The sequence below is a fragment of the Bombina bombina genome, chromosome 6 (genome assembly GCF_027579735.1).
Source record: "Bombina bombina isolate aBomBom1 chromosome 6, aBomBom1.pri, whole genome shotgun sequence".
Lineage (NCBI taxonomy): Eukaryota > Metazoa > Chordata > Amphibia > Anura > Bombinatoridae > Bombina > Bombina bombina.
Genome location: NC_069504.1, coordinates 645,668,626 through 645,693,345, shown reverse-complemented (window position 1 = coordinate 645,693,345; position 24,720 = coordinate 645,668,626). Strand labels below are relative to the sequence as shown.

The following is a 24,720-nucleotide window of genomic DNA, read 5'->3' as shown; positions in this document are numbered from 1 at the left end:
TACCCCCTAGAAAGAGGGGGTATATGATTAATAGTGATGTATCTTAAATCAGCCACCAGGTGTTTCATTTTGACAAAATGCCTAGCCAAAATGAAACCGCTAGCAGGGGGTGTCAATCAACCCAATCGTATGAGATCGGTGGATTGATGTCCACAGCCTCAGAGGCAGCAGACAAGTTAAGGAGCAACGGTCTTAAGACCGCTGCTTCTTAACTCCTGTTTCCGGCGAGCCTGAAGGCTTGCACGGAAACAGGGGTATACAGCCCCATTCGGGCCGTGATAAATCGGCCCCTATGTATTTACTGTAAATACATCACATTCCAATGTTATGACCATAGCAGAATATGTTCTAAGTATTTATAAATATATATTCTTATATATATATATATATATATATATACAGGGAGTGCAGAATTATTAGGCAAATGAGTATTTTGACCACATCCTCCTCTTTATGCATGTTGTCTTACTCCAAGCTGTATAGGCTCGAACGCCTACTACCAATTAAGCATATTAGGTGATGTGCATCTCTGTAATGAGAAGGGGTGTGGTCTAATGACATCAACACCCTATATCAGGTGTGCATAATTATTAGGCAACTTCCTTTCCTTTGGCAAAATGGGTCAAAAGAAGGACTTGACAGGCTCAGAAAAGTAAAAAATAGTGAGATATCTTGCAGAGGGATGCAGCACTCTTAAAATTGCAAAGCTTCTGAAGCGTGATCATCGAACAATCAAGCGTTTCATTCAAAATAGTCAACAGGGTCGCAAGAAGCGTGTGGAAAAACCAAGGCGCAAAATAACTGCCCATGAACTGAGAAAAGTCAAGCGTGCAGCTGCCAAGATGCCACTTGCCACCAGTTTGGCCATATTTCAGAGCTGCAACATCACTGGAGTGCCCAAAAGCACAAGGTGTGCAATACTCAGAGACATGGCCAAGGTAAGAAAGGCTGAAAGACGACCACCACTGAACAAGACACACAAGCTGAAACGTCAAGACTGGGCCAAGAAATATCTCAAGACTGATTTTTCTAAGGTTTTATGGACTGATGAAATGAGAGTGAGTCTTGATGGGCCAGATGGATGGGCCCGTGGCTGGATTGGTAAAGGGCAGAGAGCTCCAGTCCGACTCAGACGCCAGAAAGGTGGAGGTGGAGTACTGGTTTGGGCTGGTATCATCAAAGATGAGCTTGTGGGGCCTTTTCGGGTTGAGGATGGAGTCAAGCTCAACTCCCAGTCCTACTGCCAGTTTCTGGAAGACACCTTCTTCAAGCAGTGGTACAGGAAGAAGTCTGCATCCTTCAAGAAAAACATGATTTTCATGCAGGACAATGCTCCATCACACGCGTCCAAGTACTCCACAGCGTGGCTGGCAAGAAAGGGTATAAAAGAAGAAAATCTAATGACATGGCCTCCTTGTTCACCTGATCTGAACCCCATTGAGAACCTGTGGTCCATCATCAAATGTGAGATTTACAAGGAGGGAAAACAGTACACCTCTCTGAACAGTGTCTGGGAGGCTGTGGTTGCTGCTGCACGCAATGTTGATGGTGAACAGATCAAAACACTGACAGAATCCATGGATGGCAGGCTTTTGAGTGTCCTTGCAAAGAAAGGTGGCTATATTGGTCACTGATTTGTTTTTGTTTTGTTTTTGAATGTCAGAAATGTATATTTGTGAATGTTGAGATGTTATATTGGTTTCACTGGTAAAAATAAATAACTGAAATGGGTATATATTTGTTTTTTGTTAAGTTGCCTAATAATTATGCACAGTAATAGTCACTTGCACACACAGATATCCCCCTAAAATAGCTATAACTAAAAACAAACTAAAAACTACTTCCAAAACTATTCAGCTTTGATATTAATGAGTTTTTTGGGTTCATTGAGAACATGGTTGTTGTTCAATAATAAAATGAATCCTCAAAAATACAACTTGCCTAATAATTCTGCACTCCCTGTATATATATATATATATATATATATATATATATACAGTATATATATATATATATATATATATATATATATATATATATATATATATATATATATATCTGTATATATCTATACCTTTATATAATAATCTAAAATAAAATAAAAATAACAATCACCTAGATTACGAGTTTTGTCGGTAAACCCGTGTGTTGCTAACGCTCCTTTTAAACAACGCTGGTATTACAAGTTTTCTGTATGGCTGCGTTAGCCTCAGAAAAGTGAGCGTTGAGCAAATTTAGCGCCACTTCTCCCTGTAATACCAGCGTTGCTTACGGTAGCGGTAAGCTGGCAAAATGTACTCGTGCACGATTCCCCCATAGGAAACAATGGGGCCGAGACTGCTGAAAAAAAACCTAACACCTGCAAAAAAGCAGCGTTCAGCTCTTAAAGGACCAGTCAACACATTAGATTTGCATAATCAACAAATGCAAGATAACAAGACAATGCAATAGCACTTAGTCTGAACTTCAAATGAGTAGTAGATTTTTTTATAACAAATTTCAAAGTTATGTATATATCCACTCCCCTTGTACCATGTGATAGCAATCAGCAAATCACAAATGCATATACGTATAGTCTGTGAATTCTTGCACATGCTCAGTAGGATCTGGTGACTCAAAAATTGTAAATATAAAAGACTGTGCACATTTTTATTAATGGAAGTAAATTGTAAAGTTGTTTAAAATTACATGCTGTATCTGAATCATGAAAATTTAATTTAACCTGAGTGTCCCTTTAACGCAGCCCCATTGTTTCCTATGGGGAAAGATAAAATATGTCTACACCTAACACCCTAACATGAACCCTGAGTCTAAACACCCCTAATCTTACACTTATTAACCTCTAATCTGCTGCCCCTGACATCGCCAACCCCTGCATTATATTATTAACCCCTAATCTGCCGCTCCGGACACCAACGCCACCTACGTTATACCTATGAACCCTCAATCTGCTGCCCCCATATTTATTTATTTAAATATAATTTAAATTAAACTAAATGAATGTAAAATAATTAAATAAATTACTCCTATTTAAAACTAAATAGTTACCTATAAAATAAACCCTAAGCTAGCTACAATATAACTAATAATTACATTGTAGCTAGCTTAGGATTTATATTTATTTTACAGGCAACTTTGTATTTATTTTAACTAGGTACAATAGTTATTAAATAGTTATTAACTATTTAATAACTACCTAGATAAAATAAAGACAAAATTACCTGTAAAATAAATCCTAACCTAAGTTACAAATATTATTATTTAAACTAAAATACAATTAAATAAACTAAACTATATTACAAAAACAAACAAACACTAAATTACAAAAAATAAAAAAATATTACAAGAAGTTTAATCTAATCCCCCTAATAAAATACAAAAATCCCTCCAAAATAATAAAATTCCCTATCCTAAACTAAATTACAAAGTAATCAGCTCTTTTACCAGCCCTTAAAAGGGCTTTTTGTGGGGCATTGCCCCAAAGTAATCAGCTCTTTTACCTGTAAAAAAGAAATACAATACCCCCCCAACATTACAACCCACCACCCAAACACCCCTATTCTAAAACCCACCAACTCTAAAAAACCTAACACTACCCCCTTGAAGATCACCCTACCTTTAGCCGTGTTCACCTAGCTGGGCACCGATGGGTCAGAAGAGGATATCCGGACCGGCAGAAGTCTTCATCCTATCCGGGCAGAAGAGGACATCCAGACTGGCAGACATCTTCATCCAAGCGGCATCTTCTATTTTCATCCATCCGACGAGGAACGGCTCCATCTTGAAGATCTCCGGCATGGAACATCCTTCCTGCACGATGACTACCCGACGAATGGCTGGTCTTTTAAATGACGTCATCCAAGATGGCATCCCTCGAATTCCGATTTAATCAGCCAATATGATTGAAGTTCAATCCGATTGGCCGATTGGATCAGCCAATAGAATTGACCTCACATTCTATTGGCTGATCCAATCAGCTAATCGGTTTGAACATCAATCCGATTGGCTGATTAAATCAACCAATCAGATTTTTCCTACCTTAATTCTGATTGGCTGATAGAATCCTATCAGCCAATCAGAATTCGAGGGACGCCATTTTGGATGACGTCATTTAAAGGACCAGCCATTCGTCGGGTAGTTGTCATGCAGGAAGGATGTTCCACGCCAGAGGTCTTCAAGATAGAGCCGTTCCTCGACGGATGGATGAAGATAGAAGATGCCGCTTGGATGAAGATGTCTGCCAGTCCGGATGTCCTCTTCTGCCCGGAAAGGATGAAGACTTCTGCCGGTCCGGATGTCCTCTTCTGACCCATCGTTGCCCGGCTGGGTGAACACGGCTAAAGGTAGGGTGATCTTCAAGGGGGTAGTGTTAGTTTTTTTAAGGGGGGATCGGGTGGGTTTTAGAGAAGTGGTGTGTGGGTGGTGGGTTGTAATGTTAGGGGGGTATTGTATTTATTTTTTTTACAGGTAAAAGAGCTGATTACTTTGGGGCAATGCCCCGCAAAAAGCCCTTTTAAGGGCTGGTAAAAGAGCTGATTACTTTGTAATTTAGTTTAGGATAGGAAATTTTATTATTTTGGAGGGATTTTTTATTTTATTAGGGGGATTAGATTAGGTGTAATTAGATTAAACTTCTTATAATATTTTTTTATTTTTGTAATTTAGTGTTTGTTTTTTTTGGTAATATAGTTTAGTTTATTTAATTGTATTTTAGTTTAGATAATTGTAGTTAATTTATTTAATTAATTTATTGATAGTGTAGTGTTAGGTGTATTTGTAACTTAGGTTAGGATTTATTTTACAGGTAATTTTGTAATTATTTTAACTAGGTAGCTATTAAATAGTTATTAACTATTTAATAGCTATTGTACCTAGTTAAAATAAATACAAAGTTGCCTGTAAAATCAATATAAATCCTAAAATAGCTACAATGTAACTATTAGTTATTCATAGGTAAGTATTTAGTTTTAAATAGGAATAATTTATTTAATTATAGTAATTTTATTTTGATTTATTAAAAATAGATTTAAGTTAGGGGGTGTAAGGGTTAGGGTTAGACTTAGGTTTAGGGGTTAATAACTTTAATATAGTAGCGCCGACGTTAGGGGCGGCAGATTTGGGGTTAATAATTGTAGGTAGGTGTCGGCGATGTTAAGGACGGCAGATTAGGGGTTAATAAAATTTATTATAGTGTTTGCAGGGCGGGAGTGCGGCGGTTTAGGGGTTAATATATTTATTATAGTGGCGGCGATGTCGGGTCGGCAGATTAGGGTTAATAAGTGTAGGTAGGTGGCGGCGACATTGGGGGGGCAGATTAGGGGTTAATAAATATAATGTAGGTGTCGGCGATGTTAGGGGGCAGCAAATTAGGGGTTCATAGGTATAATGTAGGTGGCGGCGATGTCCGGTCGGCAGATTAGGGGTTAAATAATTTTATTTTAGTGTTTGCGATGTGGGGGGGCCTCGGTTTAGGGGTTTATAGGTAGTTTATGGGTGTTAGTGTACTTTGTAGCACTTTAGTTAAGAGCTTTATGTTCCAGAGTTATCCCATAAAGCTTTTAAAGTGATTGTAAGTTTTTGCATATTAATTGTTAACTACTTGTTCCCAATGTTATAAATATGAAAACCGCAATAATATTATGTCAAAATAAAATATATTTATAATTATTTTTATCTCTAAACTTAGCTGCGTTCTATGCATAGAACTCCTCCCAACCGTCTTCTTCCTGGTTTTGCCCCAGCATCATTGTAAGAGCTAACACCCACTCGATGACGTCGCTTTCAATCGTGTTCACGATCCGTGCTCTCGCTTTCAATTGCGTTTACGATCCGCATGCGTTTACTTTTAGCATACAATACGCGCATGCGTTCAGCTATCAGTACGCTGTAAACCTCGGCACCTCGTTTCACTAGATTGAATAAATTATCCCTTCGATGTATTGCGTATGCGCGGTGGTAACATCATCCAGTAGTTTCCGCATGCGCAGTAGATTCGCGTGACGTAGGTAAGAACCGGCCTGACGCCCCGGGGAAAAGAAAAATAGTTCTAAATAGAACTGTCAATCAAAAAAATTATGTGGGACCATAATGTCGGGCGGAGGAATCGCCAATAACACAAAGCTAATTATTAAATATTTGCTTTTATAATTTGATGTAGTGATTTTGATGAATGAAACTCACTATTAATATATAAAATACACACTATGATGCAGAGCAAGTAGGTTGACTTTACATGCACTTTAACTACTGACTTTTAAATGCGGTAGGAGACTTGGCGGTAGAGGCTGTACCGCTCACTTCTTCCAAGACTTGTAATACCAGCGTTAGGCAAATCCCATTAAAAAGATAGGATGCGCAATTGACGTAAAGGGATTTGCGGTAGACAAAAGTCACAGAAGAAAAGTGTGCGGTACACCTGTACCTGCCAAACTCGTAATACCAGCGGGCGTTAAAAAGCAGCGTTAGGACCCCTTAACGCTGCTTTTTAAAGCTAACGCAGAACTCGTAATCTAGGCGATATTATTCTATGTGAAGAACATTGGAATGTGAAATATTCATATTTTTTATAGGCCTAGCACACATGAGAATATGCTATCGGGTTTGCGTGAGAGTGGAGGTTTTTCTCCACTTTTCTTCTCCATTGACTTCTATGAGGGAATAGGTGAACAGGCACACAATATTCTAAGTTGTTTTTTTTTCAATTGTCAGGTTAGCGCGCAAGCAAAAACAGTTTTTTTTAACTCATAATATAAGTGCAACCTGAAGCACGCAAAAAGCTTACTTCTAGCGCAATTAACGATTGAGAAGGAGCAATAAATAATGCTCCACTTATAATCTGGCCCAAAGTTAGAAAATATAATTACAAAGCATAGAAGATTCTATGATAGAAAGTAAATTTAAATACATCAGTCTTTATAAATGATTATAGACTGATGGAATAGATCCTTTGGCAGCAGTGGGAGAGACATTCTTTAAAGGGCCCCAAAGTAAAAAAGTTAAGTTTCAGATAAAGCGGCTGATTTACTAAGCAGCGGATGCTGCTTTTTCCGCGTAAGTGTAACTGTTTATTTTAATGTATTTATGTTGTGTTTGGTGCACATTTTAAGTCTTACGGGCCGATTCATCAAGCTCCGAATGGAGCTTGATGTAGCTGTTTTGGCACGAGCCTTCAGGCTCGTCGGAATCAGGAGTTAAGAAGCAGCAGTCTTAAGACCACTGGTTCTTAACTTGTACGCCTCTTCTGAGGCATCGGACATCAATCTTCCTGATCGCATATGATTGGTTTGATTGACACCCCCAGCTAGCGGCCACGAATCTGCAGAGGGCAGCATTGCACAAGCAGTTCACCAGATCTGCTTGTGCAATGATAAATGCTGACAGCATATTGTTAAATCAGTCCCTATGCCTTTACACAAGGGGTCTATTTAAGAAGGTGCAAGCGGACATGATCCGATATTGTGGATCATGTCCACTGCACATCGATAAATGCTGACAGCATACGCTGTCGGCATTTATCATTGCACCAACAGTTCTTGTGAACTGCTGGTGCAATACCACCTCCTGCAGATTTGCGGCCAATTGGCCGTTAGCAAGGGGTGTCAATCAACCTGATCGTATTGGATCGAGTTGATTTCAAGCGATGTCTGTCTGCCACCTCAGAGCAGGCGGACAGGTTATGGAGCAGCGGTCTTTAGACCGCTGCTTTATAACTTGTTTTTCTGGCGAGCTTGATAAATATGCCCCAAGGTCTTCAGTTCGCCGGAAACAGATGTTAAGAAGCAGTGGTCTTAAGACCGCTGCTCCTTAACTCATCGCCCACCTCTGAGGTGGTGGACTGCAATCATCCCGATCAGATAGGATTGGGATGAATGGCACTGTAATGTCAAAGATACTATGTTGTAGTATGCAATAGTATAAATGAATCACAACTGCTGAGATTATAGGATTTGTAGCAAGGTTTAAACTAGATAATAACATGGATTACTAAAAGAAGTAATGTCAGAATCCGAGTGTAAACTTTGCAATTTGTTATATGGATAAATAGCATTAGATATTTCTATAGCTGTATCGAGTAAATGAATACTGGAGGAACAACAGAAAAACCGTATCTATAACCAGAGAAAAAGTCAAACAGTGTTAACACGAAAAAAATAGCTACTATGTCAAAATAAAGCTCTGCCACAATATATCAGGAATTATGAGTAAATATGCGTAGCAGATATTGCATCAAAGATAGTAGCTTGAAAAATATGTAAGAGGTTACAGACTGTACCTGGAGGGTAAAACAAAGTTTTTAGAAAGTTGAAGAGAAATCTCACAGCTTGAATCGGGGAAGCGGTTGCAGCGCTGATGCCGAAGAAGTTGGCGTGTGACGTCACAGCTCCACGAAGCAGGGCGGAAGATTCGGCTGAATGGAGTAAGCTGACAGCAACGGCTGGGAAAAATGTCAATCCGGTAACAAGAGATGTAGGCTGGTTTCAGTAAGATAAGTTTGGTGAATCTGGAATGATAGATTTTAGGATGAAATCCAAAGAGGTAAATTAGTGCTCAGTTTGAGTCACACTATGGTTAGTGGAAAACAATAACAAGCAAAGTGGAGAGGGGGGAGGAGGCTTAAATAGCATAGCAGGTGAATTGATCAGACAATTAAAGGGATATTCTCAGTAAAAGTAACAGGTTGTTATTAAACAATATGTAATCATGACAGGATGCTCCCCTAAATGATCCACTCCGTGGATCAGGGATGAGGACGATCCGGATTCTGCTGATGGAATTGCGAGATGAGTCTGGGGGCAGAAATATTAACAGCTGGCTCCCAAGAGTCATGTTCTGAAGTGTAGCCTTTCCATCTTATCAGATACTGTAAGTTACCCCTATACATTCTAGAGTCAAGTATTGATTTAACCTCATATTCAGTGTTGGGATCAATGGAGATAGGAGGTATACTTTGGCGTGAAGTGGCATCTCGTACAGAACGGTAGGGTTTCAGTAGGGAAACATGGAAGGTAGGGTGTATTTTCAGAGTGCTAGGTAATTGTAAACGAACTGCATTCTCATTTATGATTTTGATTATCTGAAAAGGACCAATGAATAATGGTGAAAGTTTCTTGCTAGGAGTATTAAGATGTAAGTTTTTGGTTGACAGCCAAACTAGATCTCCAAGGGAGTACTGTGGTGGAGCCATCCTTCTTAAGTCGTAATAATGTTTCTGTTTGGTTTTAGCTTGTTCAATAGCGGTCCTGACTTTTGCAAAATTAGAAGTGATGGAACTTGTTAAATCAGCGATATATGGTAGTGAACTGATTTGGAGTAGTAGTTGAAATGTTGGATGGAATCCATAGTTAATGAAGAATGGAGTCTGGTTGGTTGTGGAATGTACTGTGTTGTTGAAGGTAAATTCAGCATAGGGCAGGTGTTGAGACCAAGAGTGTTGGTCGAAATTACAATAAGAGCTTAGGAATTGTTCAATGCTTTGGTTAGACCTTTCAGTCTGACCATTAGTCTGAGGGTGATAAGAGGTTGAAAGTCTTTTGTCAATACTGAAAATCTTGCAAAATTCAGTCCAGAGAGAACTAGTAAACTGCGAGCCACGGTCTGTTAAGATGCGTCGAGGGAGACCGTGAAGTCTGAAGACGTGTAGTAAGAGCAAATGTATAGTTTCGGCAGCGGTAGGTAGCTTGTGGTACGGTATGAGATGTATCATCTTACTGAATAAGTCCACCACGACAAGGATAGTAGTATTATTGGAGGATCTGGGGAGATCAACGACATAATCCAAGGCTATGTCGGCCCAAGGTCGTGTTGGAGTAGGTAAAGGCATGAGTAACCCATAGGGCCTATGTTGATCTTTTAGTGGTAGCACATACTGAACAGGTGTTAATGTACTTCATTATGTCGGTATTCATATCAGGCCACCAGTAACTCCTTTTAATAAGCTCTTGTGTCTTGTGGATTCCGGTGTGTCCAGCAAATAAGGATTCATGAGCTGAATGTAAAATCAAATCTCTGATAGAAGGGGGTACATATAACTTCTCATCAAAGTAATAAAGGGAATCCTGTTTCATTTGTAACTGTTGAAGAGGCTTAGTTTGATCTTTATGTTGTTCTTCTCTTAGGAATGGAATAGAATCAATGAGAAACATCAGGTATTTATTCTCTGGGATTACAGATTCTTTTGGAAGACAGAGATTGGAGGGAGTAGGCAGCCGTGAGAGAGCGTCTGCCTTCTTGTTCTTACTAGCCGGTCTGTAAGTGATAAGGAAATCAAATCTGGAAAAATACAGATTCCAACAAACATGTCGTGCAGTGAGGGTTTTCGTACTTTTAAGGTACTGTAAATTCCTATGATCAGTATACACTATGGTTGGGTATGTCACACCTTCAAGGAGATGACGCCACTGTTCAAAAGCAACCTTGATAGCCAGTAACTCTTTGTCACCCACAGGGTAATGCAACTCAGGAGCCGTCAAACATCTTGAATAAAAAGCTACGGGATGTAGAGGTTTCTTTAGGTGTTCTCTTTGAGAAAGAACAGCTCCAATAGCATAATCGGAGGCATCGACCTCCAATACATATTGGAGTTGGTTGTTAGGGTAGCGTAATATAGGTGCAGAGGTAAATTTTTGTTTTAGGAGATCAAAAGCCTTTTGGGATTCAGCAGTCCAGATGAACTTAATATTTGATTTTGTGAGATTGGTAAGTGGTTTGGCAATTGCTGCGAAATTATTTATAAATTTTCGGTAAAAATTTGCAAAGCCAAGAAAGCTTTGTACCTGTTTCTTATTACTTGGCTCTGGCCACTGTCGTATGGTGGTGATTTTAGAGTCGTCCATCTGTATGCCAAATTCCGAAATCTGATAACCAAGAAAGGTGATCTGGTTTGTATGAAATATACATTTCTCGGCTTTAGCATATAAAGAATGTGAGCGTAAGCGTGATAATACCTGTCTGACGTGTTTTATGTGTTCTTCTAATGTTTTTGAATAGATCAAAATATCATCAAGATAGATTACAATATAGGTGTCAAGAATATCTTTGAAGATATCGTTAATAAAGTGTTGGAAGGTTGCCGGGGCGTTGCAGAGACCGAATGGCATGACGGTGTATTCGTACAAGCCATAGCGAGTTCGGAACGCCGTCAGCCATTCGTCTCCAGCCCTCATACGAACGAAATTATACGCACCTCGGAGGTCAAGTTTAGTGAAGACCTTGGCACCTTCCAAACGCTCAATTAGCTCTGGGATAAGGGGCAAAGGATACCGATTTTTAACAGTAACCTTGTTCAGCTGCCGGTAGTCTTAAACTGCCATCTTTATTTTTTACAAAAAACATACCGGCCGCAGCGGGGGAGGTAGATGGTCTGATGAATCCCTTCTGTAGATTTTCCTCAATATATGATTTTAAGTGTTCCAGTTCAGGTTTGGACAACGGGAACACATGACCGCAAGGTATGACTGCACCTGGTAGTAAATCAATAGGGCAGTCATAAATACGATGCGGCGGTAGGTTTTGGGATTCTTTTTTACTGAAAACATCAATAAAGTCGGCATAAACATTAGGTATCTCTATATCAGTGGAGATTTGAGGTGGTTGTAAAAGCAGAGTAGGGTAGCAAGTGGATAAGCAGTAATCAGAATTAAGCTTTACAGTGAGATTTGACCATGATATAAGAGGGTTATGTAATTTTAACCATTGTAGGCCTAAAATGAGAGGGAAGACGGGGGATGTAATGACATCAAAGGAAATGTACTCCCTATGGTGGTCTGGTGTGGATAGGAGCAATGGTATTGTTTCATAAATTACCGGTCCAGAGGACAGAACCTCCCCATCAATTCCCCTTAAAGGTACAGGAGCCTTTTTTTTTATAAGTGGAATTTTATTTTTTGTGGCAAAAGACACATCAATGTAAGAGGCAGAAGCACCAGAGTCAATTATCCCTGAAACGTTCACTCGAAGTTGATCCCACTGCAAGAGAAGGCAAAGGTTACAGTAGCTTGCAGAGTGTGACACAGCATTTAAGGAATAAAAAGGATGGGAGTTCTTACCCTTATTCTGTTTCTGGAGAATGGGACAGGCTTTGACAGTATGCTCTTCTGATGCACAGTACATGCATAAATTCTGGGAGCGCCTTCTTAACTTTTCTTGATTGCTTAATGGGCCTTTAAGAAAACCAATTTCCATAGGTTCAGTGGTGTTTTTAACATGAGAATGTGTAGGTAAAGAAGGGTTTTGTTTTTTATGTGTTGACTCATGATAACCTTTCTCGTTTTGTCTCTCCCTAAGCCTTCTGTCAATACTGATACTGAGATTAATTAGTTCCTCCAAAGTGTGAGGAATTTCAATGCGAGAGAGTTCGTCTTTAATGGATTCTGACAAACCCAATCTAAACTGGTTTTTTAGAGACAAATTATTCCATTGGGTGTCAGTAGCTAGCCTCTTAAAATCTGCAATATAATCTTCTACATCTCTTCTTTTCTGTTTAAGAGAGCGCATTGCAGTTTCAGCGGTTAATTGTTTGTAAGGGTCGTCATAAAGCTGACCAAGGGTAGAAAAGAAGGAATCTAGAGAGTTAAGTATATCATCGTTTGTCTCCAGGAAGGAATTAGCCCAGCTTCTGGGTTCTGCTCTTAAATAGGAAATGGTAGTCATCACCTTAACTCTGTCAGTGGGATATGTGTATGGTTTTAGTGCAAACAACAGAAGACAAGAGTTTTTAAAATCTCTAAATTGTTTTCTATCCCCTGAGAATACATCTGGGAGACTAACTTGTGGTTCCTGGAAACGAGTTCTACTATCTACAAAGTTTTTAATATAAGTTTTCAGTCCCTGGTTTTCTTGTTTGAGGGTATTGAGGCCATCAGTTAATGCATCCACTTTTTAAGAGAGAGTTTGTATCTGATTAGACATCTCAGCTGGATCCATGTTTTATGGCTTGTTATTCTGTAATGTCAAAGATACTATGTTGTAGTATGCAATAGTATAAATGAATCACAACTGCTGAGATTATAGGATTTGTAGCAAGGTTTAAACTAGATAATAACATGGATTACTAAAAGAAGTAATGTCAGAATCCGAGTGTAAACTTTGCAATTTGTTATATGGATAAATAGCATTAGATATTTCTATAGCTGTATCGAGTAAATGAATACTGGAGGAACAACAGAAAAACCGTGTCTATAACCAGAGAAAAAGTGAAACAGGGTTAACACGAAAAAAATAGCTACTATGTCAAAATAAAGCTCTGCCACAATATATCAGGAATTATGAGTAAATATGCGTAGCAGATATTGCATCAAAGATAGTAGCTTGAAAAATATGTAAGAGGTTACAGACTGTACCTGGAGGGTAAAACAAAGTTTTTAGAAAGTTGAAGAGAAATCTCACAGCTTGAATCGGGGAAGCGGTTGCAGCGCTGATGCCGAAGAAGTTGGCGTGTGACGTCACAGCTCCACGAAGCAGGGCGGAAGATTCGGCTGAATGGAGTAAGCTGACAGCAACGGCTGGGAAAAATGTAAATCCGGTAACAAGAGATGTAGGCTGGTTTCAGTAAGATAAGTTTGGTGAATCCGGAATGATAGATTTTAGGATGAAATCCAAAGAGGTAAATTAGTGCTCAGTTTGAGTCACACTATGGTTAGTGGAAAACAATAACAAGCAAAGTGGAGAGGGGGGAGGAGGCTTAAATAGCATAGCAGGTGAATTGATCAGACAATTAAAGGGATATTCTCAGTAAAAGTAACAGGTTGTTATTAAACAATATGTAATCGTGACAGGCACCCCCTGCTAGCGGCTGAATGGCCGTGAATGTGCAGTGGCGGCATTGCACAAGCATTTCACCAGCGATGCAGGGCGGAAATGATTCACTATAGCGAATCATGTCTGCCGGGGTATGATAAATCTACCCCAGAGAACGCAATTTAAATACAAAATCCATTATACTTCCATTATCAGAATGTGCACATTCTTTTGATATGCACAATTTCTGAGGCTCCAGCTCCTACTGAGCATGTGCAAAAGTGCACAGTGTATATGTATATGCATTTTGTGATTGGCTAATGGAGGGAAAATTGGATTAACTTTATTAATTTTACTGCCTATTTCAAATTCAAAGTAACTGCTACTGCATTGTCTTTTTATTGCTTATTTGTCTGTTATTCAATGCTACTGTATTTAGTGGTCTTAATGGAGTTCAAGAAAATGTAGATATAAATAAGGAAATATCTATCGGCGAGATTACGAGTTTTGCGTTAGGAGCTATGCGGTGCTAACAAGCATTTTTTTCTCAGCTGGTTATACGTGCTCGTGCACGATTTCCCCATAGACATCAATGGGGAGTGCCGGCTGAGAAAAAGTCTAACACCTGCAAAAAAGCAGTGTAAAACTCAGTAACGCAGCCCCATTGATTCCTATGGGGAAACTAAAGTTATGTTTACACCTAACACCCTAACATGAACCCTGAGTCTAAACACCCCTAATTTTACACTTATTAACCCCTAATCTGCCGCCCCCGACATCGCCGATACCTGCATTATATTTATTAACCCCTAATCTGCCGCTCCGGACATCGCCGCCACCTACATTATACTTATGAACCCCTAATCTGCCACCACCAATGTCTCCACAACCTACCTACACTTATTAACCCCTAATCTGCCACCCCCAACGTCGCCGCCACTATATTAAATTTATTAACCCCTAAACCTAAGTCTAACCCTAACCCTAAAACCCCCTAACTTAAATATAATTTAAATAAATTTAAATAAAATTACTATCATTAACTAAATTATTCCTATTTAAAACTAAATATTTACCTATAAAATAAACCCTAAGCTAGCTACAATATAACTAATAGTTACATTGTAGCTAGCTTAGGGTTTATTTTTATTTTATAGGCAAGTTTGTATTTATTTTAACTAAGTAGAATAGTTATTAAATAGTTATTAACTATTTACTAACTACTTAGCTAAAATAAATACAAATTTACCTGTAAAATAAAACCTAACCTAAGTTACAATAACACCTAACCTTACACTATAATTAAATAAATTCCCTACATTAAATACAATTAAATAAATTAAATTAAATTAGCTAAATCACAAAAACCCCCAGTAAATTACAGAAAATAAAAATCAAATTACAAGATCTTTAAACTAATTACACCTAATCTAATAGCCCTATCAAAATATAAAAAGCCCCCCCAAAATAAAAAAAAACCCTAGCCTAAACTGAACTACCAATAGCCCTTAAAAGGGCCTTTTGCGGGGCATTGCCCCAAAGAAATCAGCTCTTTTTCCTGTAAAAAAAAAAAATACAAACACCCCCCTAACAGTAAAACCCACCATCCCCACAACCAACCCCCCAAATAAAATATTAACTAAAAAAAACCTAAGCTCCCCATTGCCCTGAAAAGGGCATTTTTATGGACATTGCCCTTAAAAGGGCATTTAGCTCTATTGCGGCCCAAAGTCCTAATCTAAAAAATAAACCCACGAAATACACCCTTAAAAAAATCCTAACACTAACCCCCAAAGAAGATTAACTTACCGGGAAAAGTCTTCATCCAAGCGGCAAGATGTCCTCAACGAAGCCGGCAGAAGTGGTCCTCCAGACGAGCAGAGGTGGTCCTCCAGACGGGCAGAAGTCTTCATCCAGATGGCAACTTCTATTTTCATCCTTCCGGCACGGAGCGGGTCCATCTTCAAGACATCCGACGCAGAGCATCCTCTTCTTCCCAAGGCTTCTTTGTAATGAATATCACTTTAAGTGACATCATCCAAGATGGTGTCCCTTAGATTCCGATTGGCTGATAGAATTCTATCAGCCAATCGGAATTAAGGTAGAAAAAATCGTATTGGCTGATGCAATCAGCCAATAGGATTGAGCTGACATTCTATTGGCTGTTCCAATCAGTCAATAGAATGCAAGCTCAATCCTATTGGCTGATTGGATCAGCCAATAGGATTTTTTCTACCTTAATTCAGATTGGCTGATCAGCCAATCAGAATCTAAGGGACGCCATCTTGGATGATGTCACTTAAAGTGATATTCATTACGAAGAATCCATCGGAAGAAGAGGATGCTCCGCATCAGATGTCTTGAAGATGGACCCGCTCCACGCCGGAAGTATGAATATAGAAGATGCCGTCTGGATGAAGACTTCTGCCCATCTGGAGGACCACTCTGCCCATCTGGAGGACCACTTCTGCCAGCTTCATTGAGAACATCTTGCCGCTTGGATGAAGACTTCTCCCGGTAAGTGAATCTTCGGGGGTTAGTGTAAGGATTTTTTTTTAGGGTGTATTGGGTGGGTTTATTTTTTAGATTACGGACTTTGGGCAGCAATAGAGCTAAATGGCCTTTTAAGGGCAATGCCCATACAAATGCACTTTTCAGGGCAATGGGGAGTTTAGGATTTTTTAGTTAGTATTTTATTTGGGGGGTTGGTTGTGTGGGTGGTGGGTTTTACTGTTGGGGGGGTGTTTGTATTTTTTTTTACAGGAAAAAGAGCTGATTTCTTTGGGGAAATGCACCGCAAAAGGCCCTTTTAAGGGCTATTGGTAGTTTAGTTTAGGCTAGGGTTTTTCTATTTTGGGGGGCTTTTTTATTTTGATAGGGCTATTAGATTAGGTGTAATTAGTTTAAAGATCTGTAATTTGTTTTTTATTTTCTGAAATTTAGTGTTGTTTTTTGTGATTTAGCTAATTTAATTTATTTAATTGTTATTTAATGTAGGGAATTTATTTAATTATAGTGTAGTGTTAGGTGTTATTGTAACTTCGGTTAGGTTTTATTTTACAGGTAAATTTGTATTTATTTTAGCTAGGTAGTTAGTAAATAGTTAATAACTATTTAATAATTATTCTACCTAGTTAAAATAAATACAAACTTGCCTGTAAAATAAAAATAAACCCTAAGCTAGCTACAATGTAACTATTAGTTATATTGTAGCTAGCTTAGGGTTTATTTTATAGGTAAGTATTTAGTTTTAAATAGGAATAATGTAGTTAATGATAGTAATTTTATTTAGATTTATTTATATTATATTTACGTTAGGGGTGTTAGGGTTATGGTTAGACTTAGGTTTAGGGGTTAATAAATTTAATATAGTGGCGGCGACATTGGGGATGGCAGATTAGAGGTTAATAAATGTAGGTAGGTGGCGGCGATGTTGGGGGCAGCAGATTAGGGGCTAATAAGTATAATGTAGGTGGCGGCGATGTTAGGGTCGGAAGATTAGGGGTTAATAATATTTAACTAGTGTTTGCGAGGTGGGAGTGCGGCGGTTTAGGGGTTAATATGTTTATTTTAGTGGTGGCGATGTCCGGAGCGGCAGATTAGGGGTTAAAATTTTAATTATAGTGTTTGCGGTGCGGGAGGGCCTCGGTTTAGGGGTTAATAGGTAGTTTATTGGTGTTAGTGTACTTTTTAGCACTTTATTTATGAGTTTTATGCTACGGCGTTGTACTATAAAACTCATAAATACTGACTTTAAAATGCGTTAGGGATCTTGGAGGTATAGGGTGTACCGCTCACTTTTTGGCCTCCCAGGACAGACTCATAATACCAGCGCTATGGAAGTCCCATAGAAAAAAGACTTTACGAAGTTTACATGTTGGTTTGTGATAAGGCCAAAAAAGTGTGCGGGGCCCCTAAACCTGCAAGACTCATAATACCAGCGGTAGTGAAAAAGCAGCGTTAGGACCTGTTAACGCTGCTTTTTCAGCCTACCGCACAACTCGTAATCTAGCCGATTGTCTTTATATTTGACTGTAGGTGACGTGAAGGTCAAAATGTAACTTTAATGTTTACAATACAACATGTCATTTTTAAATATACTTTTGTTATCAAATGTACTTTTTTCTCTCTGTATCCTTTGTTGAAATTTATACCTAGGTAGGCTCAGTAGCAGCAATACACAACTAGGAGATAACTGGTGATTGGTGACTACACACATATGCCTTTTGTCATTGGCTCAACAGGTTTGTTCAGCTAAGTCCCTGTAGTGCATTACTGTTCTGTTGTTGACTCCAGTGCAAAAATAAAATGATATAACACACTAGAGCATTTTGTTTTTGCACCTTTATGTTCCTTTAAGGAAAACATATTTTTAGAATAACTAAATCACTCATAAAAAAAACATTTAGTTCACAGTCTTAACATGGATTAAAACAATTGATGAGATATATTTTTTTTATGTTTTAGTTTCTTCAAAAGAAATTTACCTGAGACGCTCTAAAAACAACATCCCGAAAGCTCGGATGAGAACACTAAAGATGAGCATTGTCATTGTTAGCTCTTTCATCATCTGTTGGACCCCCTACTATCTTCTGGGCCTTTGGTATTGGTTCTATCCAGAGACAATGGAAGAGAAAGTATCACAATCCTTAACACACATGCTTTTTATCTTTGGTCTGGTCAATGCCTGTTTAGATCCAATTACCTATGGACTTTTCACCATACATTTTCGAAAAGGTCTTCAGCGCTACTGTAGAGGGGGAAGGATGTCAGACCCTGACTCTAGCACATCTGTGACAGGATCTTTTCACTGCTCAATGTCCTCTTTTCGTGCAAAGAAGACAACTGTTCTGAATCCAGAACTACATGGTATTCAGATATCCAATGGCTCCTCATGCAACTCAGAGTTCAGGACAAATGGACTTAGCAGCAGTTGCCTCTAAAAATTCATTATAATTATTAATTTTATGAACTGTCAAATGCACCATCTAAAAACCAAGGATGATACCTTACAAGCTACCTAACTATCACTCTAAGATATTTATCTTAGAATACCTTCTACCTTATTATCCAAAAGAAGAAATTACAAACATTTAAGGGTGCTCATATGACCTATGACCACGGTAATTTGTACATTAAACATCTCTATAAAAGAACTGTCAAGTATTTCTGAAAGCTACCAAAACTGCTACACATTTCTAGTGCTCTGATGTCAAATACATATTAATATGTACAGAATGTATCTCAGAATTTCTTTAAAAGGGAGGATCTAAAGCAAGAAGTTAGTGCTAGAAGAGACATTTTTACATCAACCTGATAATAATCACACAATGTCTAAACACTTGAAGAAAAGAAACTGCTCACTATAATAGTAAATCTCAATTGTTCACTTGTTTAAGTTAAAAGGGTACAGTCTACTTGAAAAAAAACATTTTTATTTCAGAGAACTTAGTGCCTAGTAATAAATATTCGGCATTTTCATCAGTAATATGTTATGTAGCGGGTCATGCTAACTGCAAGCTTATCTTTCATATTAGGGGTCTCATGTGTGTAAGGATAGAGGAACAATTGTAGAATATTCTTGTATACATTACAGCAAACCTACAATGTTAGAAAACTGTTATGTTCACATTATTCAAGTGAAATCCTGACACTCCAGTTTTTCCAACTCTCACAGTAGCTGAATTGTTATTTAACCCCAGGATCAGACTTGATACAGGTGCCCCTCTCGCTTCCCCTACTGATGCCCATGTGAATATATATATATATATATATATATATATATATATATATATATATATATATATATATATATATATATATATATATATATATATATAATTAGACTTGTACAGTATTATTTGAACTGAATCCAGTGAGTGCAGTCCCTACTTGTTGATACTTATTGAAATTGTGACTGAGCACCCTGGTTGCTGACTATCTTTGAATTGTGAGTGCAGATACACAGTGGAAATATATATATATATATATATATATATATATATATATATATATATATATATATATATATATATATATAAAATTAGACTTGTACAGCCAAGAGATTTTCATTTTGAATGAAATTTTTGTAACAAATGTTCGGGGAAATTGGTTTCCCAGAATATTTGTTGGCTGCACTATTCCATATTCGTTTAGTTTAAAACGAATACTGAATTTTAGTAAAACATTTACATCCCTTTTCGATAATGTTCACCTGTAGCTTTATACTTACCTTTTGCATGCTGGAGAAAACTCTAATCTGATTCTCTTCTTACCAGAGCCCGACCACACTAACAGCAGGCTTAACACACTTGGCTCCCAGGACCTGCACTAACTTTAAGCCTAATGTTAAGCCTCTGTTAGTGCGGTTGGAGCTCTGGCAAGAAGATGATTGGGTTAACTAATAAATTCTGACAAATTTTGTCATATTTATTTGTTATCTTTATTTTTCATTTGGGGCATTCATTTGGATATTTGTTTCTTCAAAAGGAAACAAATATGTGTGTTTCATTACAAATGTGTATTTGTAAGGAAACAAATGTACACACACATTAGAAGTTATTTTTTCAAATGTCAAGAATCTAATTGAATTCTGTAAGATCATTTTATGATTGTAGGATTAAAAAACTAATTATTAATACAAACAAAATGCTACACTTTAATAAATCTCTTCAGAAGTGATTATGAAAGCCAAAGTAATATGACAATCAACTGTTTTGTTGGGTGTCCTTGATTTTCAAGGCAACAGATCAGAACACAACCTGGGCACATTGAGCTTGCTTTGTACTAGGTACAAATCTCAGGTAACACGTTATCCTTGACATTTTAAGCAAATTTGTTTTCTTATTTTTTTTTATGCAATATGACTTCCAGGCATAAACATTATTAGACTGAAAAGATACACTGGAAAAAAAATACATTGTGCCAATTTGTTTGTTAATAAGAATAACCAAATCTAATCTTTCAAACATTCAATTGACTTGGCAAATAAGCACATTAAAATACTTTGCAAGACATACATGCGCTATGGTCTGTTTGTTTCAAAACTCTTCCACCTGATTGTTTAATCACTGCCAGAATGCCTGAGTTTAATTATGGTTCTTTGCCAGAATGCCTGATTTCTCAGAGAAAATGAGTTTAAAGCAGAGCAAGGTCAAAGAGAGGTCTCAGAATTAGCACATTAGAGGGAAATCCTTTGGGAAATCTTATCGCACATTTCCTGTCTTGTTAGAATTAATGGAACTAATATAGCTAAAGGTAATTGCAAACAGAACACAATAAAAGATATGGAACTGTCATGCATCTATTTATTGAGCAAGCTAAATAAAATTGACAAACCAGAGTTGTATGCATTGTCGCCCTATGTCACTAAGGGCCTTATATTCAAAACCTCGCCGGAAAGGAGAGAAATCAATTTTTAGGATTTTATTTAGACCTTGTATAGTAATGTAGGAGTCTCTGTTTCACTTAAAGAACACTACATAGCAACATAAACATTTATCAAGATAAAATTTGTGTTTCTAAAAGATTTTTTAAGGCCTGAGCGGTGAGGTTTTGAATATCAGGCCCTGAGTTTTTGAATCTCAAACTGTTTTTTTTTATACTTATCTCAATGGAAAAAAATCTGTAAATTTCATTTATAATCTAACTATGGTTCAACGTTTTAAGAAATTCTGCTTGATTTTTGTAGAAAACTAACATTATTTTCAATGATGCCATTTAATAAATGAATTCCTTTTAATTTAATAGCAGACATTTTAGCTAAGATTTGTTTCAGCTTCAGCATCTGATTATGGACCTGTATAGAATGTTGTCATTTGCATTGATTTTATCATTTAATATACAGGCAATCCTTCTTTCCAGGATAACCCAAAATACTCAAAATGTAATTGTCACAAGGACAGAAAATGATGTGAAATTTTCTGAACAGGGACACAGATAGAAAAACAAAGTTTTCCCTATGCTATCCAAAACTAAAAAAAATGTTTGGCTATAGTTTCACCTTAAAAAAGTGCCTGTACCAATTTAAATACGAATTCAACTTAAGAACAACCCTACAGAACTTACCTTGTTCGTAACCTGGGGACTGCCTGTAAACGGAAAAAGTGGGTTTCTGAATCAGTTAGCACATTTTCATTCTATTAATTAAAAAGACTAAATTGTAATGGTAAGGAGAGTTGTGTTTTGCTCTTAAACTATGTCTTAATTTTAAAACATGTTTTGAAATCCATAAAATATATAAATATTGTTTAAAAGGTTCTGTTTAATAAACCCCAGACTACTTCATACCTTCATACCATAACATACTAACGGGATATTATATTTTGTTAACCCATTGGTGTATTTATTTTGGAAATTTATTCTTTCACAAATTACCTCTTCATCTTTTTTCAGTGGCCTAACCTTTTCAGCATTAGTTTCCTGGCCTCATCTTAGGCACATGTTTTGTTCCTAAATCTCTGGAAGCAAATACCAGTGCATCATTTGTTATTTTTACTATGTCTGAAAAAAGTTAAAAGTAACATTATAGTTAAAATGTAGGTCAGTGTGCAAGTCACTGTTAAAAAAACATCTACACTTTAGTGGTAATTATGAAGTGGAACTTGTGTCTGTGTGCCTTCTTTGATTATGTACAAGTTATTGAGTTTAATTTAAAAAAAGGGATCTCCCCATAGTATTTTGAAGACGTATTTTCCTAATATATGTTCATATAAAAATAATTTGATACATTATCTTTTTGTCTCCAGAATAGCTATACCTACATTGCAGTGTCCCTTGGCTGCACAAGGGTTAATGAAATTAAACTTTCATGATTTAGATAGGGCATGCAAGTTTAAACAACTTTCCAATTTACTTTTATCGTCAAATTTGCTTTGTTTTCTTGGTATTCTTTTTTGAAAGCTAAACCTAGATAAGCTCAAATTGATTTCTAAACCGTTGAAAATTGCCACTTATCTCAGTGCATTTTGACAGTTTTTCACAGTTAAACCGTGCTAATTCATGTGTGTCATATATTTAACATTGTGCTCACTCCCGTAGAGTTACTTAGACGTCAGCACTGATTGGCTAAAATGTATGTCTGTCAAAAGCACTGAGATAAGGGGGCAGTCTGCAGATGCTTAGATACAAGGTAATCACAGACATAAAAAGTGTATTAATATAACAGTGTTGGTTATGCAAAACTGGGGAATGGGTAATAAAGGGATTATCTATCTTTTTAAACAATAACAAATTTCAAGTAGATTGTCCCTTTAAGTTAGAAATAACATCGATCAAATATTTAGGGATTAAAATCTTGAATAATATGGCTGACTTATATAGATTAAATTATGTCCCTTTATATAGAATGATTAGAAAAGATATAAATATATGGAAAAAAGGCAGATTCTCTTGGTACGGCCGATTAACGGCAATCAAAATGAATATTCTCCCGAGACTTCTATACCTCTTCCAAGTCCTCCCAATTAAAGTTCCACTCATTGACCTAGGTAAATTGCAATCAGACTTGTTGGGTTTTCTTAGAGGTAATAAAAAAGCTAGAATTCCATCCCATATCCTTCAACAGCACAGACAATTGGGAGGGGTGGGAGCACCAAATTTAATACATTATTATCAAGCGGCGCGGTTGGCGCAGACCACCCTCTTTAGCAAGAAATCAGGGGACCGGGTGTGGGTGCGGATAGAGACACTCATGACAGAATACAAATACCCAGATGATATCTTATGGGACCACTCGAAACAACCCTTTAAGGGAATGTCAGCTTCTAAACTTACGATCGAGATGATGCAACTCTGGACTTCGATGTCCAGATCTTTGAATCTCATACCAACAGATTCAGTCATGAGACCGATAAAGACTCTTCTAAACCCAGACTTTCACGCACACATAGGGAAGTGGGAAAATAAAGGGCTGTATAGGGTAGCGGATTTTTTACACAAAAATAGAATAGCCACGTATCAACAAATTCAAGATAAAGTGAACCCCGAGAAAATTCAATGGTTTCTATATTTGCAAGTATCCTCTGCTATTGCTAAATTTAGGACACACAGTTCAGTGAAGCAGTTAACAAAACTAGAGCATTTCTGCAATTCTACTAAAAAAAAAAAACAACTGATTTCAGCCATATATTTAGAGATTCAAAAAGCTAAAAACACCTCTAAAACTTCACTGATGGAGAAGTGGGAAAAGGAATTAAACATAATATACTCAAGGGAGGAATGGGAATCAATACTATATACATCTAGTAAGGGATTAATCAGCGCCGACTTCAGGGAAAACTGTATTAAAACATCTTTTAGATGGTACTTGACCCCCACAATCATCTCACACTACACTCAGAGGGGCAGTAAACTTTGCTATAGAGGATGTGCTGAAACGGGGACATATATTCATATGTGGTGGGATTGCCCACAGATTAAACAAATATGGTCCAGACTATCTGACCTAATTAGTGAAGTACTATCTGAAACCATTTCCCTAACAGCACCACAAGCACTGCTGAACGAACGCATTGAACCCTTTGGTGCTCCCATTAACACGTTTATACGTACTCTCTGTACAGCCACCAGAATCTGCGTGGCGAGATATTGGAAATCAGGAGCTCCTTCTTGGATGGAAGTGATAGATAAAATCCAAGCTACATATAAAATGTCTGAAACGGCAGCTCATATTAAAAATAATTTCGATCAATTCTCTAAAATTTGGTACTATTGGCTTCTGGCGGGATACTAGTGAGACTTGTGGAAGGAGGGCGCTCATTCTGGCAATGGGAGAGGAGGACTGTTATCAGGGTGTAGAGGGAGACATAAATTAGAAATTAAACGGTAAGGGCAGGTACACCACTAAGACTGAATTCAATGATTGGTGGGGGCCCCTTTCCTGGATCCGCTGCAAGAGAAATGAAGCGACAGGCAAGTTGAATGTAGTTTAATTTTATGTTGGTTTATTTTTGTTATTGAGTTGTTTGGGGGGGGGGGGGTGGAAGA

The 24,720-nt window shown here is 37.6% G+C and overlaps 1 protein-coding gene across 1 annotated transcript in view; it reads left to right on the top strand.

The window, feature by feature from the left end:
- The window catches only part of LOC128662182 (putative gonadotropin-releasing hormone II receptor), a 129,670-nt gene extending 110,680 nt beyond the window's left edge, over positions 1-18,990 (top strand). The window contains exon 3 of the mRNA XM_053716009.1: positions 18,202-18,990. Coding sequence (XP_053571984.1) covers positions 18,202-18,677 — 476 coding nt within the window. The 3' untranslated portion in view covers positions 18,678-18,990. The remainder of the gene's footprint in view (positions 1-18,201) is intronic.
- Positions 18,991-24,720: the final 5,730 nt, after the last annotated feature.